This window comes from Sciurus carolinensis, chromosome 11 (assembly GCF_902686445.1).
Source record: "Sciurus carolinensis chromosome 11, mSciCar1.2, whole genome shotgun sequence".
NCBI classification, from domain to species: domain Eukaryota; kingdom Metazoa; phylum Chordata; class Mammalia; order Rodentia; family Sciuridae; genus Sciurus; species Sciurus carolinensis.
The window spans coordinates 102,428,689-102,454,997 of record NC_062223.1 but is presented as its reverse complement, the minus strand read 5'-3'; the positions used below and the strand labels follow the sequence as shown (position 1 = coordinate 102,454,997).

At 33.1% G+C, this 26,309-nt stretch overlaps 1 protein-coding gene across 3 annotated transcripts in view; it reads right to left on the bottom strand.

Annotated features, from left to right (window-relative positions):
• The window catches only part of Cep126 (centrosomal protein 126), a 70,771-nt gene that overhangs the window by 1,837 nt on the left and 42,625 nt on the right, over positions 1-26,309 (bottom strand). For all 3 annotated transcript variants that reach the window (XM_047519689.1, XM_047519691.1, XM_047519690.1), the window contains 4 exons: positions 17,919-18,031; positions 17,149-17,224; positions 9,719-9,928; positions 4,472-4,536 (listed from right to left, as the gene is read on the bottom strand). In XM_047519689.1, coding sequence (XP_047375645.1) covers positions 4,472-4,536; positions 9,719-9,928; positions 17,149-17,224; positions 17,919-18,031 — 464 coding nt within the window. The remainder of the gene's footprint in view (positions 1-4,471; positions 4,537-9,718; positions 9,929-17,148; positions 17,225-17,918; positions 18,032-26,309) is intronic.

Below are 26,309 nucleotides of genomic sequence, written 5' to 3'. Positions count from 1 at the left end.
CAACCTTTCTTAAACTTATTTTTCATTAACACATAATAATTATACATATTTAAGAGTGTTATTTCAATATATGTTGCAATGTATAATGATCAAAACAAGTTAATATTAATTCATATTTCCATCTTCTTATCATTACTTTGTGTTTTGAACCTTCAAGTTCAAGTTATTCATAAAGTATATGTTATTGTGAACGTGATAAATTCTTAAACCAGGATACTGTCACTAAGACTGGAAAGGACTGAATGTATTTGAGGAATATTTAGTAAATATAATTAGGAATATTTATGGCTTTGCATAAGGGAGAATGAGAAGCCCCGTAAGACAAATATTTCTGTCTGGGAAATTTGATGAAAGATGGTATTATTAATTGAAATAAGGATTATAAAAAAAGTAGGATAGATTTTGGGGGAAAGAGAAAAGTTTAATTCCTGGTTCTGCCATTGAACATCTCTGGGACCTTGGGAAAACTACCTGATGTCTGTAGCTCAGAAGGTTGAGAATAAGTGGGAAACCATGTGGCACAGAACTTTTCAATGGTAGGAAATCAGTTAAGTTTCCTTTCTTCTTTCTAATTATATCTCAACAATGTCCACTTGCCACTAAAGAGTACTAATTTATTAAAAATTAGCTCTCATTAAAGAATTTTGGAGTTGGGTGCAGTGGTACATGCTTGTAATCCCAGTAACTCAGGAGGCTGAGGCAGAAGGATTGCAAATTTGAGGCCAGAGTCAGCAACTTAATGAAGCCCTGCCTCAAAATAAAAAAATAAAAGGGCTGGTAGAGGAATCTCTAGTACTGGAAAAAAAAAAGTGATATTTTGTATGGGGTATAAAACTCTGCTTCAGAGTATTAGAAAAAAAATTACAGGTTCTAGTAAATCACTGCATTTAATTGAAATATAAAAAAAGATAAATTATTCAAAAACCATGCATAAGAAATCATAAAAAGTCAACCAATATTTTCTAAATATTTCATGTGTGCTGGTTTCTATAAAGCATATAGGGAAGTGGAAAATAATTTTAGGCCTCAAGAATACAGTTCCAGGAATATTACTCAGCCTTACAGAAGAATGAAATTACAGCATTTACCAGTAAATGGATGGAGCTGGAGAATATCATGCTAAGTGAAACAAATCGATCCCCCAAAACCAAAACTGAATGTTTTTTTCTGATATGCAGATGCTAATTCACAATTGAGGGTGGGGTAGGGAAGAATAGAGTTACTTTAGGTAGAAGGGAGTATGGGGGTAAGAAGGATAGTAGAATGAATCAGACATAATTATCCTATGTTCATATACAACTATATGACTCATGGTATTCTACATTATGTATAACCAGAAGAATAAGAAATTATACTTCATTATATATGATGCATCAAAGTTCATTCTACTGTCATGTATGACTAATTAAAACAAATAAAAAAGTTAAAAAAGAATACAGTTCCAAAGAAGATTATTCACTTAGAAAAGCAACTAACAAAAATGCCTGTGTAGTATAAATACAAAACTTGAGATGCTGTACTAATAAGTTCAGAGAAGTGTGAGAAGGCATGAACATATGCAAATCATGAGAAAAACATAGAGGCAGAACAGGTTATTGCAAACTTGATGGTCAAAATATTAAATGTGCCTAGCTGTAATGGAAGATTCATAGTGTAGTGAGAAGGAAGATGAAAAGAAGGGGGAAATACAAAGGTTGTTAGAATGATTCCAGTTTTTACAAGAAAAAAGTTATGCTTCCACTTCAATACTTTCACTGAAGCACTTAAATGCAAATCTCACTTAAGTATATAAATACTTAAATTTCATCTAAGTGCTTTCAGGAATATTACTTTTTTTAGGGGGACAATTTAAACAAGTTAGATGATCAGAATAGTGTCAATAATAATATTACCTCTTACACCTATTAAGCATTTTCTATGTTATTGGCACTGTTTCCTCCGTGGGATAGCTGCTATTACTATTAGAATGACTAGGAGTACCCAATGAAGGGAAGAAGGTGGGTTGCAATTATAATTATTATTATTATTATTATTATTATTATTATTATCATTATTATTCCAAAACCTCAGATTTACATTTGGTCTAAGTAATGGTAGGGTATGTTACAAGGGATACTGAGGTGATCCTTCCATTAAAAATATTTCCCTAATCTAAGTGTTAGTGTCTGATATTCTATAATTAGAAATTTGTTATTGTTTCCATTTATTATTTTTGGAATTATTTAAATGTTTAAAAATAATTTTTAGAATGATAATTTAAAAAATTTATGCTGAACACCTTCCCTGAGAGAAGAAACCTGAAATCAATACTACTAAGAACTATAGAAGCAGGGCAGAGAAGAAATGAAAGGATGATAAAATGAGAGAGACAGGCTTCTACCCATAAAAAATGTGTGCATATGTTGGGGGTGATGGTGAATAATCCCGGGTTGGATCTTGGGAGGACATTTTATTCAAATAAGTGGGAAACTTTGAATCTGGAATGTGTATCAGATAATACCATTGTTATCAACATTAAATTTCTTGGGTATAATAACAATATTGTAGTTATGTAGGAGAATGTCTTTTTTCTTAGAAGAACATGTATGCTGAAGTATCTAGAGGGGGAAGTATTATGATGTCTGCAATTTACTTTTGAACAAGTCACAAAAATATATCTTTCTGTGTGTATATGTATTTACCTCTATTCTACTTATTTATCTGTCCATCCATCCATTTTATAAAGCAGGTATGGAAAAATGTTAACAATTTGGTGAATCCAGGTGAAGAGTAAAATAAAATAAAATAAAAAACAGGATAAGAGAAAACAAGAATAAAATATCCAAATCCCCAAGCAAGATATGACAAACCAAGCAAATTTAGTATCAACTGTTTAAACAGGTAGCTAACAATTTTTTCTTATTTGTGCAATTCTTTAATTTTGTACAATTTTCCCTGAAAATAAATTGTTAATACTGTTGTTAAAATGAAGGAGAGAAAAATATTTGGCAATACTGAAGAAAGCTAATGATTACCAATTGTCATGAAGACTGAAAAAAGATATAAGAAAAAAAAGTTTCAAGTCTACTAGTGATCCCCTATGCACACCATTAACTTTTCAGTTATTAGATATTCTAGCAATATAATATCAAAGTAAATTAATATGCATAACAGGGTAATTTCCTGATTGGACAACTTTCTCTCCCTATTGAATAGTATCTTACTATTCATACTCTGTAATTAGTACACTGTTTTCAAGTTGAGCTGAGTGTACAAAAGAGTGATTTCGGTCATTACAAGTATTATCTCACTAAAGTGAAAGAATCAATAATAATAAATAATAAATGTCATAATATGTGACAGAACTGATACAATGTCCCACATTTCATGCACATAAAAATTATCACCATAAAAATCACCAAATTTCTGGATATGAAAAATTTAGAGAAAAACTAAGATAGTATGCAAAAAGTAGCCATGAAAAAAAAAAAACCTCTCAGAAGTTAAAGTAACTATTGACAAGAGAGTCATATCTAAAAATCACAACTTGAAAATGCCAAAGGCCACTTCAAAGAACTACAGGCTTAGAGGTAAATATAAGTTTTAAGGGGGCAGAGATAGTCTTTTTCTTACTATTATTCACTGTCATAGCCAGAGCACAACAACCCTTTAAAATACGGATAAGAAATATTTTACTTAACTTGCAAAATCTTATTTTTCCCATTAAGATTTCAGAACTAAGGGGTTGTAATGAAAAATAATTAGAAAAGCATCCAATTAATTCTCTAACAAAACATTTTTTTGATGAATACCTAAATTGAGAGTTGTGAAAGTACAGTAATATCTTAGTTTGAGGACACCCTTTGTGTAGAACTCACTGACTCCCAATTACCTCTAGCCAGACATATTTTCCTTCTCTGGTTTCTTAAGTTGATAGTCTTAGCTTATATTATAGGTATTTGTATATACTACCAATGTATGTCTTTCTGTTTGACTGCAAATTCTTGAATGCAGGAACCGTTTTTTATTTACATGTTTTTCTTTATCAGAGTCCAGTGCCAAGGCAAAAAAAAAAAAAAAAAAAAAAGATTCAAGATAGTCATGTTTAGTTTTGAACTCTTAAGACATGGAAGGGATATGGGCCAGGGCACAGATCATTACCAAGGTAAACAGTAATTTTTCAATTAGGCTATACAACTAAAATTATTTGAGGATTGGTGCACTACTGCCTGTTTCTGATTTCATGACTGATAAAATACTCTGGATGTACAAATATTTACATTCTGATTTTCAAAATGAGAGAATATTTGCTTGATTGTAATGAAACATCTTATGGTAAAAAGTTGGTTGGGAGAGTCAAGCTCTAAAAATCAGTATCAAGAAAAATTGATATTAACGAAGGGTTCTTAACCTTTATTGATATACACATGAAAATTATGGCATTTCCTAAAACAAGAAAGAAGAAGAAAAAAAAGCATCTTCAAATACCTACCAGAAGTGGTATTATTTGTAGAGTATTTTTGATGGATGGATTTTTGCAAATGGTTTCTTGTACATCTGAAAAATTATACCACAACACAAAAATAATCTGGCTATGTATAGTGAAAAGAATGACTAAAGAATCAAATATTACATTCTTATTTTGACACACAAATATTCAAAATTGAGTAAGACTTCCTTTTCCTGTTGATCCTGAATATTTATTAAGACATATGTCTTCTTTCTTTTTTCCTTTTCTTAAACCAAAAAAGGAATTTCATCCTTGCAACCTTTTTTCTCAGGAAAAGAAAATATGTTTATTTAGTTATTGAGGTGTAAAAATTGAGTAACTTGGTCAATGCTGGACTTTTCAATCTTGAGTTTTTTATTCTTTATTTGCATACTCTTATATCTTAAAGGGATAGCCTTAGTTCTGTGTTTTTTTGTGTGTGTTCTAGTTTTCTGCTTTCTGTTACTGTATAATTTTCAAATTTAGTCTTAATTTTGAAGTTAACCTGCAGAGTATATAAAACATATGCATACTTTAATTAATAATAATAAAGTTAATGTCTGAATATTATCACTACTTTAGAAACTTCCTGGAGCTCTCTGTCTCCACACTACCCTATATTAAGTTTGTTGCTTTGTTGTTTTAGCACATGTATACATTCCCCAAACAATAGTTTATTTTGAACTATTTTTGGTCTTCACATAAATAGAACTGTACAATGGATTTATTCCTTTTTTTATTCAAAATTCCATATTTTAAGATTCATCATGATAATGATGTGTGTGTAGTTGTAATTTGTGTGTCTTCTTGAGAATAATATTCCATCATGAATATATTTTAAAAGTATTTTTATTTTTGGCTTTTATAAACAATGGTCTCTACATTCTTATACATATCTCCCGATACACATTTGCAGAATTTTCTCTAGAGCATGTACATCTAGAAGTGAAATTGCTTGGCTGTAAGGTATGCTCATGTTTAACTTAGGTAGTGGCAAAATTTTTCCTAAAGGGATTGCACCAGTTTACCCTCCCACAGTATTACATGAGAGCTGCTATTGCTGCACACCTTTCCCAATACATTCTTAGGTTTTTAGCCTTCAGTCTTTATGATGAATACGTAACTAGAACTCATTGTTTTAATTTGCATTTCTCTATTACTAGTGAAATTGAGCATTAAATCAATGTTTATTGTCATTTGCATTTTCTTTGTTGTAAACTTCCCATTCAAATCTTTTTTGATCCCATTTTTCTATTGGGTTGTCTTTTTTTCCTTATTAACTTACAGGCATTCTTCACATAGTTTTGAATGAGTCCTCTATTCTTTGTTATATTTTCTATCACTTTGTGGCTTTCTTCATTTTTTTAATGGTATTTTGATATGAGGTTTGTGATTTTAATATAGTCAGATTTATTTTTTCTTTTATAGATTATATTTCTTGTGCTTAAGAAATCCTTCCTTATCCTGAGGTTAGAGATATTTTCTTATCTCCTAAAAACTTTATTTTCTTTTACATTTAATATTTAATCACCTGGAACTGATTTTTATGTCTAGTATACCCTAGGTGTTCCATTTAATTTCTTGCTATTTAGTATTATTCCAAACAACTTTTTTGAAAATAATCCCAGAACTTCTTAATGTCTTTTCTGGCAATATGCTAGCAGGAATTCAAAAACAGGTTTTCACTTCAAGTGAAAGGGACCGTATCTAAATCCACTTCCTTTGCAATTAGCAGCTCCTTTCCAACAAGAAAGGATGTAACTTTTTACATTGGGATTCTAATTATATGTTCTCAGTCACAAGTTATTTTTGTCACCCAGGGGCCATTTGGCAATGTCTGGAGACACTTGGTTGTCATGACTGGGAGGTGCTATGGCATGTAATGTGTAGAGACAAGATAAATTGCTGAACATTTTACAATGAATAAGACACCCCCACAATAAAGAATTACCCATCCCTTAGGCTGTGGATGTAACTCAGTGATAAGAGTATTTTGCCTAGCATGTGTGAAGTCCTAGGTTTGATCCCCAGCACCATTAAAAAACAACCAGAATTACTGAATCCAAAATGTCACTGGTGTATAGGTAAATAAGTGCTGATAAATACATATACACATAAAATATTTTTATTATTATTTATGTCTAAATGTCATTTTTTTTTTTTTGAGAATCATGATTGATTTAAAAAGTGTTTCTTGCCAGGAGTGGTGATACACACTTGTAATTTTAGCAACTAGGGAGTCTGAGGCAGGAGGATGGCAAGTTTGAGGCCATCCTCAGCAATTTAGCAAGAGCCTCTCTAAAAATAACAAATAAAAAGGGCTGGAAAAAATGTGTTTCTTAATGGTAATCTTTTTGTTATTAATGGTTCCCTTTTGTTATTAGATTTTATCTAAAATGTTTTATAGCCAGGATATAGCCTGCATGACTCCAATCCTTTGGAAATAGTTAAAACTTATTTTATGGCATCATATATGGTTCATATTATAAATGTTCTGTGTGTGCTTATGAAAAATGTTTCTGAACACATTTGTTAATCATGTTCAATTCTCTCACATCTGGATTTTTTTGTCTATTTGTTCTACCAAGTACTGACAATGTATGTTAAAATCTTCTACCATGATTGGAAATATTTCATTTATTTTTTTGTGCTGGGGATTGAACCCAGAACTTCACACTTGCTAAATATATATACTCCATACACCAACAAATACTCCACCACCAAGCTACACCTCCAGTCTTAAAACATATTTTGAGACTATGTTCTTAAATGCATATAAAATATTTTATGTATTTCTCCTGAGTTAAAACTTTAATCATTATGAAGTAATCTGCCTATACTGTTTTCTACTGTATAGTCAATTTTGTCTGATAATATTACATTCAAACTAATTTTGGTTGTAATTTGCATTCTACATATTTTCATCTTTTTGGCTTTCTGCTTTTCTATATTCTTATGTTTTAAATACATGGTTTATAAATAGAATATAACTTTATTATAAAGTTACCTTTGATCAATTTTGTTTTTTAAGTGTAGCTTTTAATCTATTTACATATATTGTAAATATATTTGTATATACTATCTTATAGGATGGTATTTCCATTTCTTCTACCTCTTCTGTTTTTCTCCTCTTTCTTGTTTTATTTTGGATTAATCTGGTATTTTTTTTTTTGATTGCCACTTTCCCTTCCTTACTAGTTTGAAAGTTGTATATCATATTTCTAGTCTTTTAGATGTGACTCTAATTACTACTACAGGTATATTTCAATTATCAACATTTAAACTTAATCCATATCTTTGCCCTATTCCCTATTAATAATCCTGGTATACATTATCTCTATTTGTTTTACCAACTTATGTACTATTGTTTATAGGTATTTTAATTCAAACTCTTTTCTTTTTGAAATCCATGATGCTTTGGTATATTTATTTTTTATAAAATGTTCAAATTAACTCAGATTAATTTCTATTTGCTAAAGTACATTTGTTAGAATTTCCTTAGCATCTATTAACTGTCTCTTAGTTTTCATCTGAACATATTTTTAATTTGTTCCCATTTTTGAGAGACATTTTCAATTTGAAAGATTTTAAATTTAGTACATTGAACACATTGTTAAATGTCTTCTGATATTTTCAATGTTTTCTGACATTTTTGTTGCTGATTAAAATTTGCTGTGATGTGTCTTGGTGACAATTTCTTTCTTTGTGCTCGGAACTGAACCCAGAGCTTTGCCCATACCAAGGGGGTTTCTTTTTATTTACTCTGAAATGTGTTGGGTTTTTGAATTTTTAGGTTAGTATTATTCATCAGATTGGAAAAACTGCCAGCTGTTATTACTTCAGATATTGCCTGTGGCCCACGTCAGACCTCCTTACTCCTTTATCTTTTAAACTCTTTCAAATTTCAATCTCTTTGTGTCTTTGTACTTTATTCTGGATAAGTTTCTCTGATTTATATTCCAGTTTACTAATTATCTCTTCAGATGTCTGTAATCTATTGTTTAAACCATCTGCTGAATTATGGATTTCAATTATTATTATATTTTCCATTTCCAGGCATTCTGTTTGACCCATTTTTTCAAATCTACTTGGTCTTTTTTTTTTTTTAATAGTTTCTTATATTCTCTGACTGGATTTTTAAACACATTTCTCATCACTTTAAAACATAAATGTAGTTATAGTATGTGTCTGGTAATAGCATTATCTAAAACACTCAGTCTGTTTATTCTGTCTTGTGGTTTCTTTTGATTTTTTTAATGGTGCTTTTTTCTTTGTGAATCAATTTATTTATTTTTATTTTTAAATTGTGGGCTGATTATTTTCCTTTGTGATAATTCTTTGAAGACTAAAATATAGATAGGTTTCTCCAGAAGGGATATAAATTTACTATTTTTCAGATATTTTGGGCTATTACTAGATTGAGATCATTCTAAATTAAATTCTTTGCTTGAAACTTTAAAGACCATTCAAGTGCTGTGAATATGGGCTGTAAATTAGTGTGGTAGTTATACTACACAGTGGTTCTAACTTCTCATGGATTTTTCCCTGCCCCTCATCTGCTTAATACTGAAGTTCAAGAAGTGTAAGTTTGTTTGTTTGTTTCTTTACTTTCTTTTTTTACCCTGCATTCTTTTCTGTGTATGTGCAGTGCATAGATCTCTGTGGGAGGATCTTTCATGAGACTACTAATCTTCAGTAGGCCCTGGGTTTCATCTTCTCTTTCTCCTATTTTTTATATGAGTCTTACTGTGGGTTGCTCTTTTTCCTTGGGTTTCATTTGTGAAATGAAAATATGCTGAGTTAAATATCCTCAGGATATAAGCTAACCTAGCACTCTCCTCATCTTTCTGAGTTCTCATGAATTTCTGAGTCTTAAGAATTCCTTATGTTCTTATCAGCTCATTGCTATATTTAGATTTTAAAATACTTATTTAAGAATTTATAGTTGTTTTCATGGATGATCAATATAGGTACTCCGCCTGTTCATTGTTGAAATAGAAAGTACTATATTCATATGTTCCTAAAAGATAGTAAGTCCTACCACAGAGACTGATATTATAATATATGATATGGTATACTTGAAACAGTATGAAATATTCAGATAAATTCTCTATTTTTATATACTCCATTAACTAAGTGATAATCTAGATATATATTTTTGTTTTTGATTTTCTAAAATTAATTTAAGATTATGAAAATAGCCCAAGTTAAAAACAACATTTTTCACAAAGGATATTCTTCCACACTTACAGCGTAGCCTTCCATTCAGATGATTAAGGGACTGTAGAATCTTTTGTTCTTCAGCTGATAGTGTGCAGATGTTGAATTGCTGGGTCTTATTTAAATTCAGATTTGATTTCTGTAGTTGCTTTCTATTCATGACAGTTAGAATTTCATCCTCAGGTACTGAAGCTTTCAATAGGTTTTCAGCTGTCAAAAACTCAGAAATACTATCTGAAACTACAAAAATTTTGTATCAATTATTCTTTCAACCCTTTTTGTCTTTGGAATCAGCCCTTATACATACTAGACTGAATTATGTCTGTGTGCATTCATTTCACAAATAGAAATCCAATAAATATTCTATTACTTTGCATTTTATATGTTAGGATCCTCAGTATGTAGCATTTTCCCATCCTTAATTTTAAAACATCCAAAATGAGAGAAGTAAGGTAATAGAAATTCCTAGAGTGTTACCTAAATGAAAGAATAAAATACATTAGGTTTAGATAATTTTTGTTTTTTTATTCATTGATAGTACAAAGACAATATAAAGGTGATTGTCTTTTTAATAGCAGTTAAATAAACTATATATAAAAGAATAAGAGAAAAAGAACTTAGAAGAGAAAATTAGATGATCAGCTAAATAGAACTGATAGCCTAGAAGTAGACCAAATTAGTTTAAGAGTATATGATCAAAGAAGCATTAAAGACTTGAGAAAAGGGAAAGATGACTCAATAAATTGGTTTGATGCTTAATAAAGGACTTAATTTAGAGTTTCATTTCCCACCATTCATCTAAGAAATTGCAGTAATCCCCACCCCTCTTTTCCCTCTACACAATCCAGCTTTTCTCCATTCTTCCCTTACCCCCTCCTGACACATCCACTTATCTGATTGATGGATTACTGTTTATATATTTTTATCTTGTTGTTACTAACTATTCTGCTTGCCAATTAGACTCTGTTTGAAGTACATATAGCCTCCATCTGCTGTAACATTTTGTATCCATGTCCCAGCTATACTAATTCTATTAATTGCATAGTATTGATTGAATTTTATTAATAAGAATTAATTCTGTGTTAAAGAAATCTGAACTATGTATGAATAAAATTGCTCCAGATTTAATATTTTATTACTTTTTTTTTTTGCTCTTTTTTTATTTTTTTTATTTTTTTACGTTTACATAGGGTAATGATGTTTATTTTATTTTTCCCCTCCCACCCCTCCCACCCCTCTTTTCCCTCTACACAGTCCTTCTTTCCTTCATTCTTACCGCTCTCCTTAGCCTAACTCTAAACCTAACCCTAAACCTAATGCTAGCCCGTCCCACCCCCCATTATATGTCCTCATCCGCTTATCAGCGAGATCATTCGTCCTTTAGTTTTTTGAGATTGGCTTATCTCACTTAGCATGATATTCTCCAATTTCGACCATTTGCTTACAAATGCCATAATTTTATCATTCTTCATTGCGGAGTAATATTCCATTGTATAAATATGCCAGTTTCTTTATCCATTCATCAACTGAAGGGCATCTAGGTTGGTTCCACAATCTGGCTATGGTGAATTGAGCAGCAATGAACATTGATGTGGCTGTATCTCTGTAGTATGCTGATTTTAAGTCCTTTGGGTATAGGCCAAGGAGTGGGATAGCTGGGTCAAATGGTGGTTCCATTCCAAGCTTTCTGAGGAATCTCCACACTGCTTTCCAGAGTGGCTGCACTAATTTGCAACCCCACCAGCAATGTATGAGTGTTCCTTTTTCACCACATCCTCGCCAACACCTATTGTTGCTTGTATTCTTGATAATCGCCATTCTAATTGGGGTGAGATGAAATCTTAGGGTAGTTTTGATTTGTATTTCCCTTATTACTAGGGATGTTGAACATTTTTTCATATATCTGGTGATTACTTGTACATCTTCTTCTGTGAAGTGTCTGTTCATTTCCTTAGCCCATTTGTTGATTGGATTATTTGTATTCTTCGTGTAGAGTTTTTTGAGTTCTTTATAGATTCTGGAAATTAGCGCTCTATCTGAGGTATGGTTGGCAAAAATATTCTCCCACTCTGTAGGCTCTCTCTTCACATTTCTGATAGTTTCCTTTGCTGAGAGAAAGCTTTTTAGTTTGAATCTATCCCAGTTGTTGATTCTTGCTTTTATTTCTTGTGCTATGGGAGTCCTGTTAAGGAAATCTGATCCTAAACCAACAAGTTGAAGATTTGGACCTACTTTTTCTTCTATAAGATGCAGGGTCTCTGGTCTGATTCCGAGGTCCTTGATCCATTTTGAGTTGAGTTTTGTGTAGGGTGAGAGATAGGGGTTTAATTTCATTCTATTGCATATGGTTTTCCAGTTTTCCCAGCACCATTTGTTGAAGAGGCTATCTTTTCTCCAATGCATATTGTTGGAACCTTTGTCTAGTATGAGAAAATTGTATTTATTTGGGTTTGTGTCCATGTCCTCTATTCTGTACCATTGATCTACCTGTCTATTTTGGTACCAATACCATGCCGTTTTTGTTACTATTGCTTTGTAGTAGAGTTGAAGATCTGGTATTGCAATACCCCCTGCTTCGCTCTTGCTACTGAGGATTGCTTTAGCTATTCTAGGTTTTTTATTCTTCCAGATGAATTTCATAATTGCTTGCTCTATTTCTGCAAGGTACATCATTGGGATTTTAATTGGAATTGCATTGAATCTGTATAGCACTTTAGGTAGTATAGCCATTTTGACGATATTAATTCTGCCTATCCAGGAACATGGGAGATCTTTCCATCTTCTAAGGTTTTCTTTAATTTCTTTCTTTAGTGTTCTGTAGTTCTCATTGTAGAGGTCTTTCACCTCTTTTGTGAGATTGATTCCCAAGTATTTTATTTTTTTCGATGCTATTGTGAATGGGGTAGTTTTCCTAATTTCTCTTTCTGAAGATTCATCACTTATGTATAAAAATGCATTGGATTTATGAGCATTGATCTTGTAACCTGCTACTTTACTGAATTCACTTATGAGTTCTAAAAGTTTTCTGGTGGAATTTCCAGGTTCCTCTAAATATATAATCATGTCATCAGCGAACAGGGATAGTTTGAGTTCTTCTTTTCCTATTCGTATCCCTTTAATTTCTTTGGTTTGTCTGATTGCTCTGGCTAGAGTCTCAAGGACGATGTTGAATAGAAGCGGTGAAAGAGGGCATCCCTGCCTTGTTCCAGTTTTTAGGGGGAACGCTTTCAGTTTTTCACCATTTAGAATGATATTAGCCATGGGCTTAGCGTAGATGGCCTTTATAATGTTTAGGAATGTTCCCACTACCCCAATTTTTTTCTAGTGTTTTGAGCATGAAGGGATGTTGTATTTTATCAAATGCTTTTTCTGCATCTATTGAAATAATCATGTGATTCTTAACTTTAAGTCTGTTGATATGGTGAATGACATTTATTGATTTCCGAATGTTGAACCAACCTTGCATCCCTGGGATAAAACCCACTTGATCGTGGTGCACTATCTTTTTAATATATATTTCTATGCGATTTGCTAAAATTTTGTTGAGAATTTTTGCATCGATGTTCATTAAGGATATTGGTCTGAAATTTTCTTTCCTTGATGTGTCTCTGTCTGGTTTAGGTATCAGGGTGATATTGGCTTCATAGAACGAGTTTGGTAGGGTTCCCTCCTCTTCTATTTCATGGAATAGTTTGAGGAGTATTGGAATGAGCTCTTCTTTAAAGGTTTTGTAGAACTCGGCTGAGAACCCATCTGGTCCTGGACTTTTCTTTGTTGGTAGGCTTTTGATGACCTCTTCTATTTCATTGCTTGAAATTGGTTTATTTAAGTTGTGTATGTCCTCCTCGTTCAGTTTAGGTAGTTCATATGTCTCTAGAAATTTGTTGATGTCTTCGAGGTTTTCTGTTTTGTTGGAGTATAGATTTTCGAAATAGCTTCTAATTATGTTTTGTATTTCACTCGTGTCTGTTGTGATGTTTCCTTGTTCATTCCGAATTTTAGTAATTTGAGTTTTCTCCCTCTTTCTCTTTGTTAGTGTGGCTAAGGGTTTATCAATTTTATTTATTTTTTCAAAGAACCAACTATTTATTTTGTTAATTTTTCCGATTGTTTCTTTTGTTTCGATTTCGTTGATTTCGGCTCTGATTTTGGCTCTGATTTTAACTATTTCCTGTCTTCTACTACTTTTGGTATTGGTCTGCTCTTCTTTTTCTAGTGCTTTGAGCTGTAGTGTTAAGTCGTTTATTTGTTGATTTCTACTTCTTTTTTTGAATGCACCCCATGAAATAAATCTTCCTCTAAGTACTGCTTTCATAGTGTCCCAGAGATTTTGATATGATGTGTCTTTGTTCTCGTTTACTTCTAAGAATTTTTTTATTTCCCTCCTGATGTCTTCTGTTATCCATTCATCATATAATAGTGTATTATTTAGTCTCCAGGTATTGGAGAAGTTTCTGTTTTTTATTCTGTCATTTATTTCTAATTTCAATCCATTATGATCTGATAGAGTACAAGGTAGTATCTCTATCTTCTTGTATTTACTAACAGTAGCTTTGTGGCATAAAATATGGTCTATTTTAGAGAAGGATCCATGTGCTGCTGAGAAGAAAGTGTATTCATTCTTTGTTGGATGGTATATTCTATATATGTCCGTTAAGTCTAAATTGCTGATTGTGCTGTTGAGATCTATAGTTTCTTTATTCAATTTTTGTTTGGACGATGTATCCAGTGGTGAGAGAGGTGTGTTAAAATCGCCTAGTATTATTGTGTTGTGGTCTATTTGATTTCTGGAATTGAGAAGGATTTGTTTGACGTACGTGGATGAGCCCATGTTCAGGGCATAGATATTTATGATTGTTATGTCTTGCTGATTTATGCTTCCCTTAAGCAGCATGTAATGTCCTTCTTTATCCCTTCTGACTAGTTTTGGTTTGAAGTCCACATTATCTGAGATGAGGATGGATACTCCAGCTTTTTTGCTGTGTCCGTGTGCATGGTATGTTTTTCCCCATCCTTTCACCTTTAGTCTATGGGTGTCTCTTTCTATGAGGTGAGTCTCTTGCAGGCAGCATATTGTTGGATTTTTCTTTTTAATCCAACCTGCCAGTCTGTGTCTTTTGATTGATGAATTCAGGCCATTAACATTCAGGGTTATTATTGTGATATGATTTGTATTCCCAGTCAATTGACTCATATTTGTTTTTGACATGATTTGGTTTCTCCTTTATTTGGCTATTCCTTTAGGCTAGCGCCTCCTGTTGCTGATTTGCATCGTTGTTTTTCATCTCTTCCTCATGGAATATTTTGCTGAGAATGTTCTGTAATGCTGGCTTTCTTTTTGTAAATTCCTTTAGCTTTTGTTTATCATGGAAGGATCTTATTTCATCGTCAAATTTGAAGGTAAGTTTTGCTGGGTATAAGATTCTTGGTTGGCATCCATTTTCTTTCAGGGCTTGGTATATGTTGTTTCAGGCCCTTCTAGCTTTTAGGGTCTGGATTGAAAAATCTGCTGATATTCTTATTGGTTTCCCTCTGAATGTAATTTGATTCTTTTCTCTCGCGGCCTTTGAAATTCTGTCTTTATTTTGTATGTTAGGTATTTTCATAATAATGTGCCTTGGTGTGGGTCTGTTGTAATTTTGTATGTTTGGAGTTCTATAAGCCTCTTGTACTTGGTTTTCCATTTCATTCTTCAGATTTGGGAAATTTTCTGTTATTATTTCATTGAATAGATTGTTCATTCCTTTGGTTTGTTTCTCTAAGCCTTCCTCAATCCCAATAATTCTCAAATTTGGCCTTTTCATGATATCCCATAGTTCTTGGAGATTCTGTTCATGATTTCTTACCATCTTTTCTGTTTGTTCAACTTTGTTTTCAAGGTTAAATATTTTGTCTTCAATGTCTGAGGTTCTGTCTTCCAGGTGTTCTATCCTATTGGTTATACTTTCTATGGAGTTTTTAACTTGGTTTATTGTTTCCTTCATTTCAAAGATTTCAGTTTGGTTTTTTTTCAGTATCTCTAACTCTTTATTGAAATGATCTCTTGCTTCCCGTATTTGGTCTTTTAACTGTTGATTGGTGCGATCATTTAATGCCTGCATTTGCTCTTTCATCTCCTCCTTCAATGCCTGCATTTGCTCTTTCATCTCCTCATTAGCTTCCCTGATCGTTTTAATTACGTACATTCTGAACTCCCTTTCTGACATTTCTTCTGCTGTGCTGTCATTGGGTTTTATTGATGTAGTATCTAGGTTTGTTTGGGACATTTTCTTCCCTTGTTTTCTCATAATGGTCAGTTGTCAGTGGGACCCTGAGATATTGCCGTTTTCCACTATTGGCTTATAGTGTCCCGGTAGATTTCCAGAGTATCACCTCCCAGCCTTCAGTAGCCTGATGTCTTGGAGGAATCTGATAAAGCAGCTCATTCGAAGAATACTGCCCCTAGCCCCCTACTGGTTCCACGTTTTGGAACTGGCTCTGTGCGGAAATGCTCTCACTGTGGGCCTGCACCGTGCAGCTGGCCGTGTGGGAAGAGCCCACTGCCGGAGTGTGGAAGACTACCTTGGGAAGACTCTAGCTGCCCTGCCCGGCTCCGCTAGGCCACCTCTATCTGGGCCTGCCACCCGGGCTGAGCTTTACCCAGTGGGCAGACTCATCTGTGGCTCTATTTCAGTCCGAGTCTCTCAATGCCTCCCCCTCTTAGCTCCTGGGTTCTGGAGCGACCGGGGGTGCAGTCTCCCTCTAGGCCGCTATCTTGGATCTCCCCTGAAGAGAGCCTGCAGCCGGAGTGGGCAGAGCCACCTGAAGAGGTCTCTGGCTGCCCTGCCCTGATCTCTGAGGCTGCTTGCAGATCGAGGCTCTCCGCTGGTTCTTTGCAGGAGTACCCTGCGCTGCAGCGGCTCCGGGACTCGGAGCCTGCTCTGTTCAGAAAGGCTCTCACTAGCGGGCCAGTTCCGTTCCGAGAACCTGGAGAAGCTGGCTGTGTGGGCGGGGCCCACCGCCGGAGTGCGCAGGGCTGCCTGTGGATGACTCTAGCTGCCCTGCCTGGCTCCGATAAGCCACCTCTATCTGGGCCTGCCACCCAGGCCGAGCTTTACCCAGTGGGCAGATTCACCCGTGGCTCCACTTCAGTCCGAGTCTCTCAATGCCTCCCCTTCTTAACTCCTGGGTTCTGGAGCGAATGGGGGTGCAGTCTCCCTCTAGGCCGCCATCTTGGATTGCCCCCAATATTTTATTACTGAGTTAATTTTTAAAATAAAACATTTGTGTTTTTAGTCTCAAAAAACAAAAACAAAAACAAAACAAAACTGGTAAGGAACTGGATGTGCAGGGGTGAGGGAAGTTCAGATCCTAAATGGTGTTTTAATATTTACATAAAATGTAAGTAACTGAGAAAATCCATATAAGAAAAAACTTGTTGGAAACAAAGCTCTGAAGAAAACATATAGACCAAAACGTACCTTCTCCATTATTAGAAGTACCCCTTGTAGTTTGTTTTGGCTCACTTGAACTTAGCTGAGCACTTTTTCCAAAATTCTATAAAAATAGAACATTAAATCAGAACATGATTCCACATTTAAAATTCATGATATATACATGGACTTCAAAAATTTTAAATTGCTGTCTATATTTTTAACTGTCATTGTTCAATAACAAAATCATTATCACTATCCCTTGAGAACTATAAAACTTACTCAATTTTCATTTTTGCCATGTCGTCCAGGAAGCTCAGATTCAAGTAGGATGTTCAATCACATAGAACTGTATTAGTCTTTATGATTAACATACTTGCTTCTTTTATCCATGATTCTAGTTTTCCTTCTTTTCTTCTCTCCTTCCCATTCCCTTCTTCCTTCCTACTTTCCTTCTGTCTTCTCTACCCCCTTTCTTTTTCTTCTGTATATTTCAATAACTTTGTTGAATTTTGTTGTGCATGACCTAATTTTTTTCCAGAATTGGTTACAAACAATAATAGGTAAAATAATAAAAGTGATTTCTTAAAAGTTGATTTAAAAACTTCACTGGTAATAGATCATACAGGCTAATTACAGGACAGCAACTAAGTACAGTTCAAAAGCTTAGACTAAGATTCTAAAACTATCACAAAGGACTTTGGCTATATTAATATTTATGTTGTGGTATACAGTTTATAGCAAGAGCTGTAAAAATGTTCTGTTTTCCAAGCAATTTTTCATTATCAAATACAGATTTTTACTAATGCTGTACTTACATTTATTTGCTCATTATACTTCTGTCCTACAAATCCAGGGTTTTTCCTTTTCTGCTCTAAAGGACTTCTTCGCTTATTTTCAACAATTTGCTTTTTTCTTGTAACAGTAGAAACTTAAATGCCAGCAAAATAAAAAATTACACAAGTTTAGTATATTATATCCACTGCAAACTTTACAATTACCTTAGGACATCACAGAAAACTTTATTTGTTCAATAAACTTTTATTGAGTTCCTCTTCCATGTTCTTTGAATGGCATAATTACAAGGATTCAACACAATTCCTGCTTTTGAGGGGCTTATGCTTTGGATCAGTGACTTCTCACACTGATCAACAGGAGGATATGTAAAATAAGCCATTGGTATGTAGGAAGAACATATTGGAATTCCAATTTATGCTTTATTTAAAAATTAGAAATTAAACTTTCATGCAATATATGATTGACAACTGACACCCAGTTTGCAAGATAGACTTATATATTGTACATAATAATCTTGGTTATCTTGAAGGAATAAAAGTTCCAAATGCAGCAAAAATCAACTTGAAGTGTATTAAAGATCTAGGTATTAGGAAAGAAACACTGCAATTGCTAGAAGAAAATTTAGGTTCTACACTCTAGCATATTGGAATAGACCATCAACTTCCTGACAAGGCTTCTAAAACTCAAGAAATAAAACCAAGAATCAATAAGTCAGACTGATTCAAATTAAAAAGCTTTTGTACAGCAAAGGAAATAAGAGTCTGAAGAAAGAGTCTATAGAATGGGAGAAAATCTTTACCAATTACTCTCTGACAAGAGATTAATAGCCTGATTATATATAGAACACAAAAAACATAGCACCAAAAAACAACCCAATTAATGTGAACATGAACCAAACAAACTTCTCAAAAGAAGAAATGCAGATGGCCAACAAATACATGAAAAAAAAATACTCAACATCCTTAGTGATCAAGGAAATGTAAATCAAAACTACACAGAGATTTCATCTCACTCCTGTTAGAATAGCAATCATAAAACATACAAGTAATTAATGCTGGTGAGAGAAATAAACCAAAATGAAAGGGAATAAAAATCATATCTCAATAATAACATTGAATGTAAGTGGCCTAAATGCATCAATCAAAAGACATAGACTGGCAAATTGGATTAAAAATAAGATCCAACAACATAGTCTCCAGGAGACTTCCTCATAAGCAAAGACATTACAGACTGAAGATAAAAAGATGGGAAAAAACATATTCACATGAATCTCATATACAAGCAGGGGTTTCTATCCTTAGATAAAGGGGGTAGACTTCAAGCCAAAGTTAACAAGAAGGGTCCAAGAAGGTCATTTCATACTGCTTAAGGGAATTATAGATCAACAAGATATAAGAACCCCAAACAGTGGAACTTCTACATACGACAAGTCCTTCACAATTTTAATAATCAAATAGACCACAACACAATAATACTGGGTGACTTCAATATGTCTTTCATTACTAAATAAATCCTCCAAACAAAAACTAAACAAAGAAGCTATTGAACTAAAAAATACAATTAATAATTTAAACTTAACAGACATATGTGGAATATTTCATCCATCAAGGACTGAATATACTTTCTTAGCATACATGGATCCTTCTCTAAAATAGACCATATCTTAGGGCACAAAGCAGCTCTTAGCAAATAACAAAAACAAAAAAAAAAAATAGAGATAATACCCTGTACTCTATCAGATCACAATGGATCACAATGGAATGAAATTAGAAATCAACAATAAAGTAAAAAATAGCTACATCTGAAGACTAAATAATATGCTATCAAATGACCAATTGATAGTAGAAGAAACAAGGGATGAAATAAAAAAAAAAAGAACTTAGCAGTAAATGAGAATCATGACACAACTAGTCAAAATCTCTGGGACAGTATGAAGGCAGTTCTAAGAGGAAAGATCATTCATTGTACTGAGCACATTCTTTAAAAGAATAACTCACCAAATAAATAACCTAATATTACATCTCAAAGCCCTAGGAAAAGAAGAACAAATCAACACTAAAAGTAGTATAAGTCAGGAAATAATTAAAATCGAAACCAAAATAAATAAAATTAAAACAAAAAAATTTAAAAATAGACAAAATTAAATGTTGGTTCTTTGAAAAAAAAATAAAATTGACAAACCCTTAGCCAAACTCATGAAGAAAAAGAGAAAAAACACAAGTCCCTAAAATTTGTGATGAAAAAGGAAATATAACCATGGATACTATTGAAATAAATACAGATGATAATCAGAAACTACTTTGAAAATCTATATTTTAATAAAATTGAAAACCTTGAAGACATTGACAAATTTGTAATCTACCCAACTGAAAAAGAATGACAGAAAATTTTAGCAGATCAATTTCAAGCAATAAAATTGAAGATGCCGTCAAAAGCCTACCAACTAAGAAAAGCTCAGGGCCAGATGGATTGTCAGCTGAGTTCTACCAGACTTTCAAAGAAGAACTTAAACCAACACTCCTCAAATTATTCCATGAATTAGAAAAGGAGAGAACCCTTCCAAACTCATTCTATGAAGTTAAGTACCATCCTGATACCAAAACCAGACAAAGACACATCAAGGAAAGAAAATTTCAGACCAATATCCCTGATAAATATAGATGCAAAAATTGTTAATAAAATATTGGCAAACTGCATACAAAAACATATTCAAAAGATAGTGCACCGTGATCAAGTAGGGTTCATTCCAGGGATGCAAGGTTGGTTCAACATAAGGAAATCAATAAATATAATTCATCACATCAATAGACTTAAAGACAAGAACCACATGAGTATCTCAATAGATGCATAAAAAGCATTTGACAAAATTCAGCATCCATTCATGCTCAAAACACTAGAAAAATGAGGGATAGTAGGAATATACCTTAATATTGTAAAAGCTATTTATGCTAAGCCCAAGGCCTACATCATTCTAAATGGAGAGAAATAGAAAGCATTTCCTCTAAAAAACTGGTGTCCTCTTTCACCACTCCTGTTCAACATAGTCCTTGAAACCCTCGCTTGAGCATTTAGATGAAAGAAATCAAAGGGATATGAATAGGAAAAGAAGAGCTTAAACTACCCCTATTTGTCAATGACATGATTCTATATTTAGAAGGTCCCAAAACTCTACCAGACTCTGGACCTACTAGAAGACAAAGTAGGCCCAAACCTCCATCATGTCAGCTTAGGAACTGAATTCCTCAACAAGACTTCTAAAGCAAAAGGGGTAAAATCAAGAAACAATAGGACTGTATCAAACTAAAAAACTTCTTCACATAAAAGGAATCAATCAAGAGCATGAAGAGAGAGCCTACAGAATGGGAGAAAATCTTTACCACCAGCACCTCAGAGCATTAATCTACAGGATATATAAAGAACTCAAGAAACTTAACACTGAAAAAAATCAAATAACCCAACTGATAAATGGGCAAAAGAACTAAACAGACTTCACAGAAGAAATATAAATGGTTAACAATTACATGAAAAAATGTTCAATATCTCTAGCAATTAGAGAAATGCAAATTAAAACTACACTGAGATTCCATCTCACTTCAGTCAGAATGGCAATTAACCAGAATATAAGTAACAATAAATGTTGGCAAGGATGTGGGGAAAAAGGTATACACACTCATACATTGCTGATGGGATTGCAAATTGGTGCTACCACTCTGGAATGCAGTATGGAGATTCCTCAGAAAACTTGGAATGGAACCACCATTTGACTCAGTTGTCCCATTCCTTGAACCTATATCCAAAGGACTTAAAATCAGCATACTATAGTGATGCAGCCACATCAATGTTTATAGTAGCTCAATTCACAATAGCTATGCTATAGAATCAACTGAGGTGCTTGTCAACAGGTGAATGAATAATGAAAATGTGGTGTATATACACAATGGAATATTACTCAGCCATAAAGAAGAATGAAATTATGGCATTTTTCTGCTAAATGGATGGAATTGAAGACTTATTATGCTAATTGAAATGGACCAATCCCCCCAAAACCACAGACTGAAAGTTCTCTGTGATATGTGGATTCTAACCAACAACAAGGGAGGGTAGGAAGGCATAGTATAGAAGTTCATTGGATTAAACAAAGGGGAATGAAGGAAGAGGGGAGGGTGAGAATGGGAAAGACAGTAGAATGAATTGGACATAACTTTCCTATGCTCATATATGAATTCATGATGTGTAACTCCGCATCATGTACAACCAGAATAATGGCATCCTAATTGGAAGAGGTTGTACTCCATTTATGTATATACCCTATTGTCATATATATCTAAAAGCATGAAATAAAACAAAATAAAAAGGGCTGGGACTGTGACTCAGTGGTTAAGGGCCCCTGGGTTCACTCCCCAACATACACACACACACAAATGCTGGTGAGGATGTGGAAAAGAAGGTATACTTACACATTGTTGGTGGGACTGCAATAAATCCAACCATTGGAAAGTAGTGTTGAGATTCTTCAAAAGATTAGGAATGGAACCACCATATGGTTCTATTCCACTCTTTGGTGTTTGTCCAAAAGAACTAACACCAGTCTATTACAGTGATATATGCATACAAATGCTTACAGCAGTACAATGAACAATAACCAAGTTATAGAACCAGACTAGATGTCCCTCAATAGATGATTGTATAAAGAAAATGTGGTATATCTGCACAGTGGAGTGTTGCTTAATCAAAAACAAGAATAAAATTATGTTATTTGCTGTTAAATGAATGGAACTGGAGAACATCGTGCTGAGTGTAATTAGCCAGATGCAGAAAGTCAAGAGTTGAATATTTTCTCTTTTATGAGGAAACTATAGAGACATAAGACATTTAGAAAAGGTGAAAAGATACCAAAGGGAATTTCACCTTTGTGTATATATAAAAGAAAGGAAGTTCAGTAGAGAAGGGAGTCTAGGGGGAAAGAGGAGGGGAGGAAAAGGAGGTGGGGAATGGGGAGTGAAATAACATTCCTTGCATGTATGATTTTGTTAAAATGAACCCAAATACTATGTATAATTATAATGCTGTAATAAAAAAGAAGGTGGGGGAAGGAATCTAATGAAAACAGAAGGGAGAACAGTGGAGTAGAGAAAGGGGAATGAGGGGGAGGGGGAGCAAAAGGGGAGGAACAGCATGTCATGTGCATGTATGAATATATTACGATGAATTTCACCTTTATGTATATAACACAATGCACCAATTAAAAGAAAACTAATGTACAATCATAAAAAGTTCCAAGTTCAAGAGGATGGCAGGGTCATCATTGATTAGTGTTCTTTAGCTTCCTGCAGTATAGTAAAATTTATATGTGCTCAAGGTTAGTAGATTAATATGTATCTTGTAGCATCTGAACAAATTCCTACAAAATGGAAAGTGGCTTAAAATACTTTTGTAGAACTTTCATTGTATGTGTAATGTTTTATGATTTAAGATGAGTGGCAGACAAATGGTTATTTATTATATTATCTTTCTATACTTTTTGTATGACTAATTAGAAATCCATTTTTATATCAAAGATTAAGAATACTAATAATGCAAGAATAAATGAATAAGAAAATGGCAGAGCTGACATATCTCTTATTATAAATTACTCACCACATAATGATATTGATGGTATAATTGTACCTGTTATAAAGTTAGTATAACAAATTAAAAAATTATTCAAAAATTATAACAAATGAATTTTACTTTAAATATAGTTTGTGGCATGAAATATTGACTTATGATATTATGTAAAATAAAAGTCCTCATAATTGAAAAGATTTGAAAAACAGGCATTCCGAACATTATTAACATGTGAAAGGAAGAGTGTTTTATATATTGTTAATACATAAAATTTTTATAATTATTTAAAAATGTTATAAAACTCAAAATTTAAAAGTTATTAAAATTTTTTTTTTACTTGAACTATCTCATCCTTTAAAATGCTATGTTCTGATTAAGGTTCATATGTACATGTTAATACAGTAATACATATGTACAGCACACACATATATACATATACATATGTCTCAAAGTTTTAGTAATAGTGATAATATTTGAGGCTATTGGTTTAAAAGTTAAATGGATTACTGCAGTAAAATGCTTAAATTGCTTAAATTGCATGTAGAATTATAGACAGAACTAAATGAAAGCACAGAGGTTTACAATGAAACCAAGAATCAAGAAAGCTTTCACAGAGAAGGTTATATCTGAGCTTGGTCTTAAAGGAGCAGTAGATTCCCAAGTAAAAGGGAACTTTGAGTCAGGAAGAACATTATGTGCAAAGGCAAAAAGTTATTGGTGGTATACAGTTAGGTTTGTTGGGGCTAAGCAGTAGAAAATTCACTTGGTCTGGGGCATAGAATATGAATTTTTATGTAAGTACATAAATGTCCTGGGGAAGTACATGGGAGTGTGTACATGGTATATTAAGAGTTCAGAAAGGAGAACAAAATTAAAATATTTTGAGCCCTGAGATTAAATTATATACTGGAGAACATGGGTTTGATTATTAAATATAATTGATGTTAAATTGTGATACTATAGCTAATATAGACACATATGCACAAATATATGCAAATGATATATAAACACAGGTATAAAACAACAAAGACACAAAGTCACCAATTTTCAGGAAAGTTGATCGGGACCTGAACATCTGACTTTTGAGAATCAGAAATAACATAATACTAGTTAATATTTACTTAGCATCAGTAAATTCCCAGATATTGTTCTAAGGGCTATAGGTACTATTATCATGATTATCTTTACAGTTAAAGAAATTAAGGCACAGGAGAGGATAAATAACTTGTCCAAAGTCATAGAGCAAGTAAGGGGCAAAGCCAAGATTCAGTTCCACTTAGTTGGGCTCAAAACTCTAAAATTGTAACTCTTATACACTATGCAAGTAACTTTCATTCTGATTTGACTGTATCTCACAAAAATAAACATATTTTGCATAGTGACCCAGGACACATATGTAGCTTTGGAAAACACATTTATTCTTATAACATATGATGCCCACTGGTAGTTTCTATTTTAGAACATTCTAGCTCTTAAGACTTCATTGAAAAAATATTGGCTATCAGTCATTAAGTTGATTTCACAACACACTAATGAGTCAACCTCTAACCCATCTATCTAAATTACTCATAAGTAGACATTCAACCTCTGCTTGAATGGTATAGTGATAGGGAGCCACTACCACATGGGGCATCATCTTTCATTGTTGGCTAGCTTGAATCCATCTCCTTGCAACTTTATCCTTTCATTTAGTTCTATTTACTTATTCATTTGCACAATAAGTCTTCAAATATTTGCACATAGCTATCGTGTCTCTTAGGCTGTGTTCCTTTAATTGATCTTCAGATCTCTCATAGTTTGGGGTCAGTGATGTTTTTGCATAGTCCTTTCTCTACATATCTTAGGAAGATACGGAATACAGCATTTACTTCTAAAGATCAGGTTATTATTGAAATTATTGAAAATAATTCTGAAATTATTATCTAAAATTTTATTGACTTTGTAATAGCTATAGCAAACTTTAATTTTTGTCTTTGGTTCTTTATGTGGGTGTTAAGTTTGGTGGGTTGGAGATTATTTATCCTAGGAATAGATACAGCATATGCTTAAAGCTGCTGATGTATTACTTTATTTATATTTGTGCACTTTAATACCTAATAATTATTATAATATTCAATAACCTTGGTCTTGTCTTTTCTTTTTTTCTTCCCACCCCCTCTGCTTTTCTTGTCAGTATTGGGAATTGAACCCAGGGAAGCTTTATCACTGAACTCCATTCAGTTCAGTGATAATTTTAATTTTTTGAGAGACAGTCTTACTAAATTGCTTAGGGCCATGCTAAGTTGCTGAGGCTGGCCTTGAACTTGTGAACCCTCTTGCCTCAGCATCCCAAGTTGCTGGGATTACAAGTGTGCACTATTTTGGTTAAACTTGGCATTTTTTAAAAAATAATATAACATACCCTGGTATCTCTGGCCAAATTTCTAGTGTCATATAAAAATTCTAGATGTGATTGTTTCACTACCCAACTGTGTATGTATTTTTCTTAAAGAACAGTTGCCAAAACAGGTACCTTCTTTCTTGGAATTGTAAAATTGATTAAAATATAATATTTTAATATTAATATTATATAAATAATAATATAATAAATATAAGGAATTCCTATCCATAAAAGATACAAAAATGGGTAAAAGACAATAGACATTTCAAAAAAGAAAAGCAAATCACACATAAACATATGAAAATGTTCAAAATGCCCAATTAATTTATAATTAGGTTAATGCAAATTAGAATAATTAGAAACCATTTTACATCCACATGATTAAACACATTAGAAAGTGTGTCAGAGCTTTGGTGAGGATATA